The 18,165-nt window shown below is 35.7% G+C and overlaps 3 protein-coding genes across 5 annotated transcripts; all 3 read right to left on the reverse strand.

Annotated features, from left to right (window-relative positions):
* Positions 1-216: 216 nt before the first annotated feature.
* LOC110736667 (fructose-bisphosphate aldolase 3, chloroplastic-like) lies at positions 217-4,913 on the reverse strand. 2 transcript variants are annotated; one of them, XM_021916956.1, is made up of 7 exons: positions 4,897-4,913; positions 3,861-4,065; positions 2,591-2,860; positions 2,371-2,480; positions 2,179-2,269; positions 903-1,172; positions 217-739 (listed from the first exon to the last, which is right to left on the reverse strand). In XM_021916956.1, the coding sequence occupies exons 2-7, from the start codon at positions 4,026-4,028 to the stop codon at positions 461-463; spliced, it is 1,188 nt and encodes a 395-aa protein (XP_021772648.1). In that variant the 5' UTR covers positions 4,029-4,065; positions 4,897-4,913; the 3' UTR covers positions 217-460. The 2 variants fall into 2 exon arrangements, with proteins under 2 accessions (XP_021772648.1, XP_021772647.1); XM_021916955.1 differs by lacking the exon at positions 4,897-4,913 and having other exon boundaries at positions 3,861-4,207.
* Positions 4,914-8,571: 3,658 nt separating this feature from the next.
* LOC110736668 (aspartic proteinase nepenthesin-1-like) lies at positions 8,572-10,256 on the reverse strand. The gene has a single exon (XM_021916957.1). The coding sequence runs from the start codon at positions 9,947-9,949 to the stop codon at positions 8,582-8,584; it is 1,368 nt and encodes a 455-aa protein (XP_021772649.1). The 5' UTR covers positions 9,950-10,256; the 3' UTR covers positions 8,572-8,581.
* A 1,323-nt stretch (positions 10,257-11,579) lies between these two features.
* On the reverse strand, positions 11,580-18,165 carry LOC110736669 (uncharacterized protein At1g10890-like). Of its 2 annotated transcripts, none has more exons than XM_021916960.1 (4): positions 17,906-18,165; positions 14,567-14,782; positions 13,482-13,701; positions 11,580-11,985 (listed from the first exon to the last, which is right to left on the reverse strand). In XM_021916960.1, the coding sequence occupies exons 1-4, from the start codon at positions 18,019-18,021 to the stop codon at positions 11,725-11,727; spliced, it is 813 nt and encodes a 270-aa protein (XP_021772652.1). In that variant the 5' UTR covers positions 18,022-18,165; the 3' UTR covers positions 11,580-11,724. The 2 variants fall into 2 exon arrangements, with proteins under 2 accessions (XP_021772652.1, XP_021772651.1); XM_021916959.1 differs by lacking the exon at positions 17,906-18,165 and adding an exon at positions 15,052-15,318.

The raw sequence follows: 18,165 nt of genomic DNA on the forward strand, positions 1-18,165 counted from the left end.
GACTACGTCATGAAATGAGACCGTTCTCATAATACAATCGGTTGTACTATGAAATTATGAATGCTTTAGTTTTATATCCATCTTCGATTATCAAGGATTAAGCCTAATTTTGGATCTCTGTAGAAACCTCCTCAGTGTATATTTCAATGAATGAAGCACAAGAGCATGCCACAAACAACAGAATTTTCACCTTGTTTTGCTAATTGAACAATTGGATTTCCAAACATTTCCTCATATTTCCAAACAGCTTAATATAAGTGAGATAAAAATCTCATCAAAAAGACATTATTCAGTTAAATTTATCACATTTTTTTTAAAACCAACAATCATATGCCAATTACGCCAATACCAGAAGGCCGAGATTCAAACATTGTAGCTAGCCTAACAAATGAGAGAACAATCTATTAATTAATTTTTGTGATTGTATCAAAGATGTATATATTTAGCTTTAAACTTCGATTTAGTAGGTGTAGCCCTTGACGAACATTCCCTTCTGTGCTTCATCACTCTCACCCTCATCAGAGTATCTCCCAAGTTGGGCAAGGGAGTTTGCCTTGGCACGAGCCAAAAGAGCTTTCTGAGCTGCTTCTACATTCCAAGGACGTCCTTTCCAAGTCTTAAGCACGCTGTTTTGTAAAGCACGAGCATAAGAGAAAGAGACATGCCATGGGTTTGGGCTCTGATTCATCGCATTGAGGTTTAAGGTGGCTTCCACTTCTGACTGTCCTCCAGACAAAAACTAAGAACAGAAAGAACATGATTTTGTTACTCTTAGAACATAGAAAGATTATTACTGTTTTCTTGTACCCGAATTTTAATTATCAGCATTGAACATTCAAAATTAATCGTTTGAGTAGCCTATGTTATGTTTTAAAACATGATAAGAGTGCGCACAAACATACCATGATTCCAGGAACAGCAGGAGGCACTCTTCTCCTAAGCATTTGAAGGGTAAATTTAGCAATTGTCTCAGGAGAAGCCTTCTCTTTGTATTCAGCTCCAGGCGTTACCATGCTAGGCTTGAGAAGTATTCCTTCAAACATAACATTGTTTTGAGCCAAGTAGTAAAAGACTTCAGACCACACTCGTTCTGCCACATCAAGTGTCCTCTCAATTGGATGGTCACCATCAAGAAGGATCTCTGGTTCCACTATGGGGACAAGACCACTGTCCTGAGAGAATTATAACATACACGAACATCAGGAAGACATGTACACATTATAAGCAGTATGGAAGGTTAAGAACTAAACACTGATTTTCTAGCGTGTCATTGTATGTTTACAGAGTACATATAGATGAAATCTAGCTTCAAAGTTACTTGGGAAGCATTTATAATCATCAAAGACAGTTACAGACACTTAGCTCACCTGGCTTATGGTTCACTCAGAGCTAGCGTTTATAAAACTCATAATTTACCTACGGCAAATGTGAAGACAGTCCGCAACTAGATAGCTCTGTACATCCCTTCCCTAAAGTGTGGGATAGTTGAGATTAGGATACTGACTACCGAACAACCATAAGGATTGTGTGGAATATGGAAAGGAGACCAAAATGGAAAGTGTTTATCTTCATGGAATACAGAACACTGGTCCATAATTATTTCCTATAGTCACGGCCACACGTACTACTTCAAAATGTCTGAAAAAAGGCTGTCACACTATATACTATTGTAATGATCTGTGTTTGAATTTTTCAAAATGTCAATAGGGAGACTGTCAAAATAATCTTATTTTCCGAAGTCAGGACAAAGAAAATTTGGATCACCACTGATCCATAAATCAAATTGGTTCATTGATTCAGCATTCACTCAAGAGGCAGCACATTGGACATTCAAGTTAAAAGCTATGTGGCAAGGATCCAACTAGCAAACTTTTCATACCCACTTTCCGGTGTACTAAAAGTCTAAAAAATGTTCATTACATTTCAACACATTGAACAAGCTTGTGCCTAAGAACTAACAGAATCAAAGGCATCATATGCTTATATGACTTGAGATGTCAGCGCTTATTGAACTCATATGTCGCAGAATGAATCCAACTGATCCTATAATTCATCGAACAATATGCAAAATTTGGGCGCGCATATTGTAGTCTTGATCCTATGAACATCAAGGCCTCGAAGGCTTGAACAGAGACAACCACCAACATCACCTACTTTATATAAAGCTTAAATTTGTACCTGAGAGATAGCAGCATAACGAGCAAGTCCCCAAGCCGCTTCCTTGACAGCCAAAGCAGAAGGTCCACATGGAATACTAACAACTGTACGCCTACATTTGTGATAGGAATTTCATGGCTTAGTAATCTAACTAACGGAGGAAAACAAAGGAAAGAAAATCTCACAGGTCTAATGCATCTAAAATTGGCTTACCATTTTGCAAAACGAGCACCCTGTTTATAGTACTCAGCAGATCTTGACGCCAACCCATCTAAACCTTGGCACCAAGATTCATTATACGAACCTGGTAGAGGAGACAAACCCTGGAAATGAAAGAGTGACAAAATGATTTTAGAAGGTCATCTGTCATTGAGCATTATTCACCAACACCTAGCAACTGTCAAAATGTGGAAGACGTGTAACTATGACATACCTTGTCGACTTTGATGCCAGGAACAATATTCTCATCACGTAAACAGTCGACAAATTTCTTCCCATCTGTTGTAGACTGGTAAAGTGTTTCCTCGAACATAATAGCACCAGAAATATATTCACCAAGGCCAGGGGTTGTCAGTAGAAGCTGCCTATAAATCTGACGATTCTCTTCTGTGTTATCTAAGCCAATTGATGCCAATCTCTTCCCACAAGTTGCATTTGATTCATCGATGGCAAGGATGCCACGTCCAGGAGAGGCAATAGTTTTCTGCACAGTCAACTCAGAAATCAATAGCAGTTTGAATAAAAACCAGAGCTATCTACTAGTGTCATTACTCATTAGGCCAAGAAAAGCAGCATGAGACTTGCATATACGTCAAATTGTTGATTCAGGTGAAAACAATTACCACAAGATATATTTAAATAGAAAGAGTAAACGTATTTTAAGATCACAAGCATTCCACCGGATAACCCCAAACAAAAGGTGTCCTCAAGATGTAAGATCATGGGAGCAATCATCCAACAATGTGCATCAACCGAAATATGTAAACAATCAGATTCATCAGGTATATTAAACTGTCAATGTATCACCACAAAAGGTAAAAGATTGCAAAGAAAAGGATTGGGGATGAAATTATGCCATTCCAATTCAATTCGACTTTCTGCTGTTGGATACTTAAGTAGCAGTCTAGCAGACGCAGGACATAAATCTGTACACTTGCAATTAGGCCAAAAATCACAGATTGTTCAGAAAATAGCAAAGAGTCACCCATGGACTATCCATAGTTCCATACACTATAATTTCAGTCTATATGTTTCATTGTTCCATAGACCCTTTATTCCGAATTATTAGTCACATATACAATTTAGGATTTCCTGAAACTTTATCTGTCACGTATTCTAGAAACAGAAATGCTATGATCAGATTGTTTAACATGTCCTTCCTTGGTAAATTGGAAATCGAAACAATATGACAACTGATTCCTAACAAAGCGAGGCAGCGAGCACTTAGTTATGTCATAGCAATAAACCCAGAATCTGACTGGGGACAGATTTAATGAAAACCCAAGATATCATGTACAGTAAGATCTATGGACCCATTTCAGCACCAAATTAAAAATAAAAAATAAAAAATTGCAGCAACCATACACATCTTCAAACTTAAGTAATGCTAGTACAACAAGAAGTGATCAGTAAAGATAAAAATTGACACAAAATTCATGGAAAGCAAAAAAACATACAAAAAACAACTGAGATGAAAAACATACAGCAGTCTTTACAAGCTCATCAGTATAAGAGCTTGAACTGGCACGGATTGGCATGGAAACTCGGCGAGTTGTAAAGAGTGTCGATGATCCGACATGGGAATTGAAGGACTGTTGTCCCATCCATTGTGATGATGCTCCATTAAGCTTCACCAAACCTGTAGATGCCATTGTTGATCTCTCTCCCTCCTCTGTTAGTCAACTTTTGCTAAAAATAATGCCAAAAAAGTCTTTGAGAACAAAGTTATAAACTTTATGTGCCAAAGTTTGACTATGATATACTACGTACTACGTATAAATCAATCATAAAGCATGTGTGACAACAAGAAAAGTAGTTAATCATAATTCATCAACTCACAAGTAGCAACAACCATAAGGTCCATTACAAATCTTACTAGTTGGTAGTCTTGCTACCATAAGGTGCCAAAATTAGAGAATTAATGTAAAATCAACCCATTAAAATTCGACAACTAAGTTGGTAAAGTCTTTTGGGTTAGTACCCTCTTATTTAAAACCCGTCTTTATCACGTATTGACTAGTGGCTTTAAAATGTCATCATCTAATTAGGTTTTATACCAAAACGACAAAACCCCTCTCCCATCATATATACCCTTATGTCCGTAATGAATCATCACGAAATTAAAACAAGTAATGTAACAATTAAATCCAAGCATAACATTGTACTTCTATTAGTATTAGAACCTCCTAAGTCGTAACACCCACCTAATAAAAAGAGACCAAAAAGGACAACCATACCACAACAAAAGCACCCACTAAAACCAACAGTGGGAAAGGCATCTCCATTCAATTAAGTTTAATTTTTTGTCTACGGAAGAATCAAATTTCCAATCTCCAATCTTTAATAATACCAAGACAATTATTATTATTATTATTATTATTAAACAAAAATCCGTAAATAATACGGAGTATTTATTAAAAATACAATTAGACGTATGAAAATTGATGTCTAATAACAATTGGATTAATCAATAAAATCAGAATTACATAGAGAAAAGAAATTGAGTAGAGATTGGCTTACAGTAATTGGAGGCGAATTACAGAAGAAGAGAGCTCCGAAAATAATTACTTGGAAATTTTTACAATAAAATATTGGGAAAAAAATATCTGCATTAGTTTGGGAGTTAAAATCACATACGGAGTAAATGAAAATTGACCTTCACCAACCCAGAAAAGGTTGTGTTTTGATGTAGACTATATATAAAAGTAGTAGTACTCGTGAAAGTGATACATGTTTTTATGAACATAAATTGTTAAAGTTGGTTAAAGTGATACACGTAAATAGTGTAAAAGTCAAAATGTTGTAAGTAAATAAAAATGAAGAAAGTAATTATTTTATATTTAAAAGCATGTGCTTTAAATTTCATAAACGTATACTATAATCATACGATAAAATATTACGCGTAATATAGAAGCATTATATTTTAAATTTATACTCGTATAAAAATTAAAGATATGTTTAGATTGATATAGTATATGGATAATTGGATATCATATTCCTTAAGAGTTGACTTATACATTAAAGATAGAGATATTTATAATTGAATTTGATTATTGTTATTGTTGTTAATATTAATACTCCCTCCTTCCCTTTATTATATGTCTATTTCTTTCATTTATTACTCACATAATAAGGAGAAATAGGCATATAATTAAGGGACAGAGGGAGTACTTGCTTTAAAGTTATAGTTAGTAATATGAAGTTGTTAATGCCTTAATATCTATCTATTTTTTTTTTTTTTTTGATATTTGGTTCTTGTTATTGTTTGTTAGTAGTATTACTTGTTTTAAAGCTATAATTAGTTATATGAAGCTGTTAATACCTTAATATCTATCTAAATTTTTTCCTAAAGTAGAATTAAATATATATCAAAAAGACCTATGGAGTGTTAAGTTTGGTGTAATTACTTAAATGTGTGTCATCGCACGTACATGCCTTGACAGTCGATACTAGCTTAGCTACCCTACTATCTCTACATATGGAGTAACATAGAAGTACTCCCTCCGTCTCAAACTACTGTTTGTGTTTGTGTTTTTTCACGATATTTAAGAAATAGGAGGAGAAAGTGGATGAAGTACATTAATAAAAGTGAAAAGTATAATCATAAACAAAAGTTAGAGAGAGAAAGTGGAAAAAAAGTACAAGGCATGTGCAAAATATAAGGGTAAATTAGAAAGTACAATGAATAAAGTTAAAAAGATGAGGATATAATGGTCTTTACATACTATCCAAAAATAGAAACAAGAACAATATTTTGAATTTCCAAAATAGAAAAACAGAAACTATATTGTGAAACCAAGAGAGTATTAACTTTGTATGTTTAACCAAACAAGCATGTGAACTTTTTCATACTGATTATAACGGCTTGTTTTCAAGATATTATTAATAGCCCTATTTTACGTTTATAACTATCCCTCTAAAAACTACTTGTCAATAACCTATTAATCCCTATTGATGCAAAGAAATCAACCTCATCCTCATTATATGTGTCAGCAACTATATTCCTACTCTTTATCATTCTCAATCAGTCAATTACTTTATATGAATTATCTTGTCATAAATAAAATTAAATAAAAACAAAACATAAACATAAACAAAACCTTATACAAGTCGGTAACCTAATTGCTTACTACGGCTAGGGCTGTTCATCGATCCAAAACCGGATCGGATCGAAAAATTGAATTTCAAGAACCGAAAATCGGACCTATTAAGCTAGGATCAAACTCGGACCGGATTGAAAAATCGGTCCAAAACTCGGACCGGACTAGTTTGGACCGATTTTAGAATTTTTATAAAAAATTTCCTAAATTTTAAATAAATTATAGAAAACTTGAAAAAATATAAAGGAAAAACAATATTTTAACCTTTTTTTTTGTATGTTTAGTATAAAAAAACTCATACAACTAAGTTTGTTTGTTAAGGATAATCTTAATTATTATTAAAGGTTTTATGTATAATTTTAAGCAAAAAATCGGTCCAGTCCAAGAACGGTTTTTTATAGGGTTTTGGATCGGACTAGACCGAAGACCGGAATAATAAATTTCTCGACCCAAAGACCAGACCGATTAATTTGGTCCAGTCCGGTCTGGGGTCGGTTCGGATCAAATTTTTGAACACCCCTAACTACGGCTATTATTTCATGGCAATAAGTTATAAATGCATTGTCAGTAATCAGAATCTTCTTAATCTACTATATTAGAATCCGTCACACCATCAACTAATAATAGGTCAGCCCGTAATAATATATACTCCCGTATTTCGTATAAGGGATTCGTCCACTATATTATGGCAAAAAAATAAGTGACGACACAAGTTGGTAGACGAGTGGTTTGACTTTGACAATTGACATACAATAATTACTTGTTGAGTAGAGCTTAGCAATAGCAAGCCAATAAGCATGACATCTTCACATTATTGGATACAGCTGTACGGACTATTTAACAAGCAAGGCTGTTTGTCACTAATTTACTACTACTAGGCCCAAATCCATTGCAAAATCATGTCCATTAAGAACAAACCATAATTTTTTTTGAAAGAAAACCATGCATTTCTAATTATTATTAACAAGTTCCTCTAGCCTTAATTAATCAAACAATGGGAAAGTACATTAATACAAGTATATTCTTAGCAATTTGACATATACCTATTACCTAATACCATTATTAATAACAAGTCTTTTTTCAAAAATGTATGCAAAGTATTATATCTATCCGGTGTTATAATTGGTCAAGATTTTACATAACCAAAAGATGCTAATTAGGCTATCTAACAACATTTTTGAACAAACAAGTTGGATTTTCCATTTTTGCAAAAGTATTACTTCATCCCTATAAGTCTATAGCGTGATATTGTGATAAGTTCCTAACATTGACTATCTTGCTTAGTTTTTGCAAGAATGTTAAATTCAATTATCCATTTTTATGAGACATGAGACGTGCACCCATGATTAATTTAACTTATCAAATCTACTATTGGTCTAAAAAAATTGATTGTATATTACATTAGACTAGGGACAATGTTCAACCTTCGTTATATTTTTACCAAACAATGAAGTACCCCTTGAGATACATAAATTGTTATTTTACGTACATAAAAATTGTTAGTTTTACGGAGTATTAATGTGGAATCAAACATTACACAAATAAATTAAAATAAAGAACAAACAGATCACTCCATCGTCAAATTTTATTTTACATTACCCATTTTAAACCAATAAATACTTTTCCTTGTTGATTAAAACTAGGGGTAACATGTTTCCACAATTTACCTTCATTTTGCATGAAAATCAATCAAGTCACCTTTGAGTCTTTGACCATACACCGACATAAGTTTTATTATTATTTTTTTTTTTTAATTTTTTTTTTTTTTTTTACAAAAGTGTAACCAAATAAGCTGACAAAAATGACGAATTTAAAGAAAAACAAGTCACCAACAAATTGGAGGGAATTGCCGTTGTCAAAAAAAAAAAACCCCAATTGGAGGGAATTATTGACATGTGTGATTAGTATATGAAGAGGCCAATATAGCTCTAGAACAACTAAACAAGGATACAATTTTATGAAGCAAATTCATTTCATGAATACTAAATAAAATGACCCCCCTAAAAAATTAAAAACAACGACATTATATATATGTAAAATTAAAGGCTAACTCATAATTACAAGAAGTTATAATCATGCATGCATCCATTCATGATGAAGAAAATTCATAATGCATCACATTGAGTGGGAACGAAAGAAAGTGTATCCTTTGCAAGATCATGGACCACCATCATGTTTTGTTGTTGAACATTACCAAATATAGACATCCCACTTGATTTTCCCATTGCTAAGCATAAAATTCCCATGTCCGAATCTCCAATCATGTAATTCTCGCTAGGTAAATCTAGATCTGCCTCCTTAAAGTGAAAAACGAATTTTGGGACGTCCATACTTTTTGTATCCTTAGCCATTTTGAAGCATAGGTCAAGCCCGGCCGAGCCCGAATCATCCAATGGGAGGTTCATTTGTGAGGTGAAAGCCTTCTTCACTTGATCAAATGCACTTTCCTCTAAGTAAGTGATTGTAGTTCCTGAGTCAATAATCATCCCGACACTCCCATCTTCACTAAGGGCAAAAAGGTCTTTTTTGATTGGTAAGCGAGTTGACCCTACACTAATTCCTTCGAGGTTAAGGTAATAAAATGATGGGTGTGATGGGTTGTGGAGTAGTGGGGTTGTCATAACATTGTTTGCTTTAGAGTTACTAGATGATAATGTAGAGTTGGCATTAGCTAAGGATCCCATTAATAGTGTACTAGTTTTGGACCCATCAATTGAGGTTAAACAATAAGAAAATTTGGGCTCACCTAGTTGTGACACTAAGGATAATGGGCCTCGACCTAGCCCGATTAAGCCAGCACCTTGATTGAACCCGTTACCCTCGTTGTCGGCCCCACACCCGAACCCAATGTTTGGGACCGACACTTTGTCGGACCCTCCGAATGTAAACGTCTCGGTGGCTAGGATCCCTTGGGTTGAGGAGTAGTCCCCATATGTGTACATATATTGGCACCCATCTTGGCATGTTGATGAAGGGAGGGCTTGACAAAGGTCATTAGAACAAGACATTTTGGAATAAGTGGATGATTGAGATGGGTCAAATATGGGTGTGGATTGATCAAAGCACTCCTCACAAGGCTTACATTGAGTCCAAACCAAATCACTACCAGTGTCCATTATAGCAGAGAACTGGTTAGGTGGGGTTCCTATAGCAACATTCATTAAAAACTCGCCGTTACCTGGATGAACTTTGGACTCAACATCATAAGTGCCTATATCTGAAGCCAGGACCATTGCATTCATCCTTTGTACCCTAAACTTAGACCGATTCATGCCTCGTTGGATCCGCTCAAATTTGGTATAATTTGACCCATGATCAACGTGTTTTAGGGTAACCCGGAAGCCCAATTGGGTCGCTTTCACTTGATCAAGGACCCTTCTAGAGGTAGAATATACAGGTTTAGTACAAAAGTATAACAAAGCTAATGAAAATAGTGTAAACTTGAGCAAAGAATGCATGGAGTATAGCTTCATATTGTTGTATATAGAGAATTAACTATCTACCAATTACTATGGTTTACTAGAAAAGAGAGGAGGTGTTGAAAGAAAGTGGAGAGTTAGGAAATGGTCTAGTGTTTTATAAAATGTAGGAGAAAGAATTTAAGGAAGAACCAAAACCTACTTAAGAATGAGAAAGGAAAATTAGGCAAACAATTAAATCTTTATTCGCCTAATTAATTAAGTTGAATAGTAGAAGGTGGGATTTTTACAACTTCATGGATGTATTTGCCGGTTTGGTGGTTAGGAAAAATGAGAATAAAGACTAAGATTGTGCAACTATATATGCACTATATCATCTCAAGTTTCTACTTGAGTGCCATTTGTAATAATGGCTTCTACATCTAGAACAACTTTTCTATGTTTTTTTTCTTATAAAATCTTGTAATTCACACTATTCTTTTGTAAATTGTAATTAAATGATTCTGTTAAACACTAATTAAAATGTTGTATTGTGGCATCTTAGCTTTTACTCGACAATTCTTAATCAGTTTCAATGAACATATATATGATTCGTTGAAATTAATTAATTAATTCTCCTTATTATTATATCACGAAAGTAGAAGCCTCATCAATCACCATTGTAAATTATATGGTACACCCGAGTACACCTAAAAGAAAGATGACAAGTACATACATATGCCGCATGAGTCTATGAACTTGATGTAGACAAGTGATTAAGAATGTTACTAGGGTTGAGCATTAAGAATTTGTAGTAAAACAGACTCGATCATGGACCTACATCCATCAATATCTATTATTATAAGGTAAATAGATGCAATCAATCATGGTTGCTTTGCAGCAAGGCAACAGCCTTCACCATTAAGATTCAAATTCTCTTTTATATTTGCTAAAATTTCAGCCATTAATTGATATTTATTATCATTAATAAAAATATGATTGGATAAGAATGAGGCATAAGGTTGGTAAACTAACTACTTCCTCTATAAGTTACAAGGTATACTCATGCAACTTTGGTCTACTTATTTGGTTTCCAAGCATTGTCTTGTTTATGTCAATGAACTTTTGTTAGGTTAGGTTTGAAGCATTATGCATGAAATCACCATCTTCGCCTTCTTCCGTTTGATCATTTGACAGCAGTTGCTTCAAGCCTTCAAATATGCTTATTTTCTCAACCACATACTAGCTGAGAAATACTATATCCGTTGTCTTGCCTGCGTGGCTGCGTGCTGCGCATTGCTCACACTCTAAAGTTGTCTTGCCAGCCTGCATGGCTGCGCGCTGCGGATTGTTCACAGTTTAAAATCGTCTTGCCTGCACACTGCGAAGCGGATTTTGTTTGCAGATCAAGTAACGATTCTAAAATAAGAGAGGTGTATAAGATAAGACAAATCATTTCATCTTCAATTGAAAGTTGCCCTGTATACTAAAATTAACCGTAAAAATGAAACCTGACCAAATTGTTTGAAATGTCTACCTCCAATACAGTTCAGAGCATATGGAATGTTTGCTGACAAGAAAATGCCCTAACATCAGAAACAATATTGACACATCTCTAACCTGTTAATATATGTTGATTTGATTGAAGTAATTAGCTACGCTATCGAGTATGGTTACTAATTCTGATGTAACAGCCAAATGCATGTTAAACTGAAACAAACAGCAGGAAAAACACTAATTGGCATTAAGCTTTCAACAATATAATAGTACAACCAAAAGCTCTTCTTGACCTTAGAAGCTAGCACTACATACATTACTAAACATATTATAACAATTTAGTGGACAGACTATTATAAGCCAACAGCAGATGATGCTTTAGACTGGGCTCTATTTTTAGCCAACAGTATCTGTTTGGCTCGCTCCTCTTCCTCTTCCAGTTTCTTTCTTCTAGCAGCTTCTTCCTTTTGTCGCTGAATCAACTCCAGTTCCTGCTGGCGTTCCTCCAATTTCCGCTGCAGCTCTAGAGCTTCTTTTCTCTGAGCCTCTTCCACTCTCCTCCGATTCTCTTCAAGCATCTTATCTAGCTCCTCTCGCTCTCTCCGTGCTTGTTCCTTAATAGAATTTTATACATACGTTCAGATGGCAGCAATATCAAGACACCCTAATGACAAACAATTCTAATGGGTTGGGTACTTGGGTTTCTCAAGATTAATCAAATTAAATCATAATGGAAGCAATCACAAATAAAGGCCATATATGTTCCTCTGACAATATTATCAGGATTACCCACTTCCATCAGTATTACCCACTTCCACAACTATTATCTTAGATACTTTCTCACTTGATTCGATTCACTAGTTTTGCAAATGGATGCGTGATAGTCCAACTAAAGGTAAAGATTTTTTTTTTTCATTATAAGGAAATGACCTTGGTGACAATTATAAATAATGGATATTAGCACAGCAGATGAAACAATTGATAGTAAGAAAATAAGAAACAATCGGTATCATGGTTCTGAGGAGAGTGAGGACACATTTCTGTGGTAAATATAGTTGTCCTAAGGAATACCATATTTAGAAAAAAATATAGGCTTAGTTGCTTGAATAAACAATACTTTTTCAGCAAAAATAAGTTTAGGGCTCTGTTCAATTTAACTTGATTTAGCTGAACTTTGTTTGTCAGAAATTTGCTGAGCTTCATTGTCTAAACTTATATTATCTGAGCTAAGCTAACTATCTAAATAAGTTTAGCTCAACAAAAAATAATTTATATAGCTGTCTCAAAAAAAAAGGCAACAGATCAGCAAAAATGAGTTTTGGGGAACAAAGCCTTACTGTATCAAACACACTATAAAAATTCAATTACCAATAGACAAATGATGGTCCAACCAGACGCAACCAACATTCACACGACAAATAAACCAAATCTGACGTCACGGAAAAAAAAAATAATAAATTAAAATAAAGGGTTTTTGTATATAGTAACTCATTTAATTTCACTTTTCTACGTTGTGCCCCAACATATATTACTTTCCACACTGTAACCCAAATATACATTTTGTTTCCATACGATAACCTTGCCGTTATCCCGCCGTTATAAATTACGTAAGTGGGGCCCACTCTCCATTTATTAATATTTTTTTATCGATTTGCGCGTTGGAAAATCTTCCATTAAAGGTTTTGGGGGCTATTTTAGCCCTTTTAACAAAAAATTAACTTAAATGCCTCGTTTTGCTTATTAAGAAATGTCTCGATTTACGTGTTCAAGGTTTAATACGCAAAACGAGGCATTAACGTTACTTTTTTGTAAAATCTGAGTTCAATTTGGACCCATAAGAGCCAAAATAGCCCCCAAAACCTTTAATGGAATATTTTCCAACGCGCAAATCAATAAAAATATATATATAAATGGAGAGTGGGCCCCATTAACGGAATTTTTTAACGGCGAGATAACGGCAAGGTTACCATATGGAAACAAAATGTATATTGGGGTTACAATGTGGAAAGTGATATATGTTGGGGCACAACGTAGAAAAACGAAATTAACAAGGTTACTATATAGAAAAACCCTAAAATAAAAATAAAATAAATAATAGTAGTATACTTACTTCTTTCTGCCTTGCCTCCATGAGAGCTGTTTCCTTCTCTTTCTTAAGCTGAGCAGCAACATCATCAAACATTTTCTTCTGGCCTTCCTCTATGCGCCTTTCAATATCTAACTTCACTTCTTCAGAATTCAACTTCTCTTCAACATTCTTGTGTATAGCTTCTTCAATCCTCTTAGCCGTCTCTTCTTCTAATAATTTGAGCTGTATTTCCTGTTGGATCCTGGTTGAAAAAATAACACAAAGTCAAGTACAACTGAAGACTGGGTGCTATAGAAAACTCTGACAATCCATAAGTGTGATGAACAACAACGATCTCACAGCATGCATATTCTTCCTTTCATTTAGATTATCTTCACTAGTCAGCAGAGAGCTTAGCCTTCAGTAAGATAAATGGCTTACGTAATGCTCCACACTTTAGCAAGTTGTACCCTAGCTTATGCAATGCCATACCTCTCTAACAGGTGGCTGGTCCATAACACATGAGATATTTAACACTGGGAACAGTAGTTAAACGACGCAGCACTAGATCATCAAAATAATAAGTTGAAATATAGCAGTAGCTTCCTTCAGAAAACCCGGTAAAGAAGCTCAAGCAACCTGTAGCATATTTAGATCTAATTATAAATCCAACAGAAGCACGCGTCAGAATCAGCTTTAAAAGATATGAAAGAAGACTACATATCAGAGGGATAGCTGCAAGGAAAGGTTCAGGTCTGACCAAAGAAGCACACAAAGGCACAAGGCAAAAGGGAGACAAGGTTGATACTTCACAACTAATGAAGGCGATATACTTGCAGGGAAGTCCAATCAAATGGATGGAAGAACTAATACAAAAAATGCAGCACGAAGTTGATTGACTTCATCTCTGAAACACTAATGCAGAACTTCAAACAGAACTAGATGAAGCAACAAGAGTCAGCACCACATAGAATCCCACTATTAACTTTTTCATTAGAGGAAAGCTAAGTAAGCAGGAAGCAGCTCTACCCTAACTAGTTGAGCTTAGTCCAGATTTAAACATAGAAAAGCAAATAGACATCATGAGTGGTAAGTTAGAGCATATGATGGCACATTAATGAAACAACCTTTTCCTTTCTTCTTCTTCTTTCTTTTGTTTCTTTATGGCCTCCTTGCGATCAGCTGATGCCACACTTGGACTACGGGACTTGCGTGGAGGAGACGCAGATGAACTCCTACTTCTTCTCCTCCTATAATGCCGTGCTGTCGGAGAACGGCTCTTACGACGCCTTACAGGAGAACGGCTTCTGCGACGACGTGGGGAGCTTGACCGGCTTCTTCGCCTGCATAAGATAATAGTCAGCTCAATATACAACCCGAGCTTTTAAGGATGTACTCAATATATTCAAGGTTTCAAGCTTGCCCCATAAATGTATCAGAAATTAAACTTTGGGATGAAAGTAAAAAGAGATTGATTTCCCATCAGTACAGGTTTTTATGGCCCATATCTTGTCTTTGCCACAAATTATTTTCCCTGGTCCATCATTTGTTCTGGGAAATGTAAAAGGTCATTATGCACCTTTCATATCTAACTTTATTGTTAAAGAAGCACCTTACAAAAATGCTTGAAAGCATCATTTTTTTGGGGGGTTTGGTGGCATCTTCCACCAGACCACCAGGCTCCGGCCAATATGTCAACAACCAAAGCTGACCACATTTTTTATGTGATTCAATTCTGCTAGAGTTCTTCATCCTCTAGCCCCAATTCTTTTGAATTTCTTCCCCTCTCTCAAACTTTGTTGTTTGGGTGGGATCTTCTTCAATAAATCTTATGAACACACCAAGTCCAGAAAACTCTCATCTCCATATACCTTTTCAATGAGAATTAAATTACTTTTAGCTTATATCTTCTAGCCTAAGATATCAGACAAATTTCTAGCATCAGAACACAATTTTTTACATGGAAATTTATTCAGACATGCCACAAAAGGCCTATTTGATAGCCTATTACAAAGTAAACATTATGAATCTCATAACACAACTTTTAAGCAAATAGCTGAAGTACCACTATTAGAGATATTGCCGTCAGAAAAAATGAAACTGCTAATATTGAAGCAGATAGCAAATTTTATCTATGACGAATCTCCATAGCACACACCAGGCCACCATCTAATCAACATCAGAGGAGTATAATAATTATGCATCCATACATGTACAAATATAACAAAAAATTAATGCTCCAAAAACTCTCGTAAAAAAGGTGACTTCCACTACTAAAAACATATGTAGATAAATTAAACAACTATCGGTACATATACAAGAAATCATGTCTTCAAAGCGTAAAGCACAACTTGACTCAATATACAAACAGAAGATCTTAAAAGCTTTAAAAACCAGCAGTCCTATTTTATCAATAAACCTCAGTTTAAAGTCTTTCAATCATCCCCCCCTAACCCAAGTGGGCAAGCAAGGATGCACGGACACGCCAAAAATCTGAAGAGTCCGAGTCGACACGCGTGTCGGACACGGACACGGATGAGACACGGGGCGACACGTGTCCGACACGCAGAAAACCGTGTCCGATTTTTTTTAACCGTTTTTGATTTTTGGACACGGGCCGTGTCTTGGGCTGACACGGGCCGTTTTGGTATGGACACGCGAAATACCTAAATTCCTATGCTTTGCCTCTCTACCTCTTTCCAAGTTTCCAGTTCTCAAACTCTCAATCCTCTCATCCTCTCAAGTCTCAACTGAACCCCTTGCTGCTCACTTGCTCAGTCGCCGACTTGTAGGTCTCACCGTACCGCCGGCTTGCTGTCTCCGTCACCGCCACTCGCCTCCTTGCCGGTTGTCAGGGTTACTGGCCTGGCCCTTGCTGCTCGTGGCCTTCATCTCTCATTGTTGCGGGGGTTGCTGGAGTTGCTGGCCTGGCCCTTGCTGTTCGCCTGCTCGTCCTCAGCCACCACCTATCACTCCACCGCCCACCTTGTCGCCCGTCGTCCGTGTCAGCCACCAGGTATGGTTCTTCTCTACTTTTTTTTTTTTAAATTCAATTAAAGTCCTGAATATGCATCCTTGGATGTCGAGAAGTGAGAGAATGTCGGTGAGAATGGAGTCTGGGAGAGAACTTAATCGGTCTTCATTTTCTGAGTCTCCGCCATTGTTGTCTTTAATGGAGCTCAATTTCAGCCTTTTCGTGCTTATTTCTTGGTGTTCTGCCATTCAACAATTGAGCTCCATTGTTATCTTTACTAGAGCTCAATTTCTGCCATTCAACAATTGCTGTGATTCTGAAGTGAATTCGAGTAATGCTAATTTGGGGAATTTTTTAGGGTTTTAATCAGTGTAAGTGTGTAAGAACTTCTGATTTTCTGAAATTCAATTGCTTCAATAATTCAATTTGTTGTTCGTCGTCAGCCAGACAACCACCGCCCACCACCGTGTTTTGACAGTTTTGTTGATTACTTGATGAGATGTTTGATTTTGTGTTATGTTTCTAGTTTTGTTTGATTACTTGAAGAGTACTATTAAGACATGTCTGGTTTGATGGTTTCTTGATATGTATCCGACTATGTCCGTACACTTTGTTCATTTACTTGTTTAATTAAAATTGTGTGTTTTGAGGCTAATTATTTAGTGTTTTATTGAATTAGTTGTCAAATTCTCGTTTTTTTAATATATTATATGCCTTGTTATACGCCGTACCCGTGTCCCCTATTTTAGGATTGCCGTTTTCCCGTGTCCGTATCGTGTCCGTGTCCGTGTCCGTATCCGTTTCCGTGCATCCTAGTGGGCAAGTGCATATGCATCATGACAATATGCACTTCCAGTTTTAAATATTGGAATAAGTAATCCTGAAATCCTTAATTTCAATTCATCAACACCCTCTAAAATATAAATTCATCAACAAGAAACTCCAGAGGTTGTCCTTAGAGTCTATCCATGATCTCCATTAAGCACTGAACACACACCAATCCACACATCCCTAGCAGCATGCACTTCACTCATAAAATCCACGACCGACAAGAATCGTATGCACCAATAGAACAAAAGCAACATCACACTTTAATCAATCTGAATGAGCTAAAGCCAATTCCTGCTAATGCTAGTCATATCAAAGAGCTAGCCACTCGGACACGAAAAGGAGGATTCAACACTTCAAATTGGGCCCCAAAAAAAATCAAAATAATCCCGAAAATTGTAATGTAGTTTCCCAAATTTTGGATCATTTAAATAAACAAACTTTTTTCCCACCTTGTTGTTGCATCAAAACAATTACTCACCAATAATTAACTCAAAATTGCACCAAAAATTTCTGATTTGTAATAAGTCACAGCAACTAAATGCAAACAAAAATAACTAAAATTTATATCAGGCAAAATAATACCATCAAAATTAAAAGGATTTTAAACACAATTAACTAGTAAAAAACAATATATAAATAAAAAGAGCGATAATAAAATCACCGGTTAACAGGCGACCGGCTGCGATCCCTCCTGCTACGGCGGCTATGACGGTGGCTAACAGGTGACGGAGAATATCGCCGCCTATGCGACGGCGAACGCGAAACGCTTCGAGCCATAAATCAATTCATAAACCCTAAAATTGAAATTCTGGGTACCGAAAATTTACAAAAAAAATTGAAGTTATAAACGATTAATTTGACACAAAATTAGGTGAATAAAACCCTAAATTGAGTGTTGAGAGACAAAAAGATGAAATAAAG

Source organism: Chenopodium quinoa, unplaced genomic scaffold (genome assembly GCF_001683475.1).
Source record: "Chenopodium quinoa cultivar QQ74 unplaced genomic scaffold, ASM168347v1, whole genome shotgun sequence".
NCBI classification, from domain to species: Eukaryota; Viridiplantae; Streptophyta; class Magnoliopsida; order Caryophyllales; family Amaranthaceae; genus Chenopodium; species Chenopodium quinoa.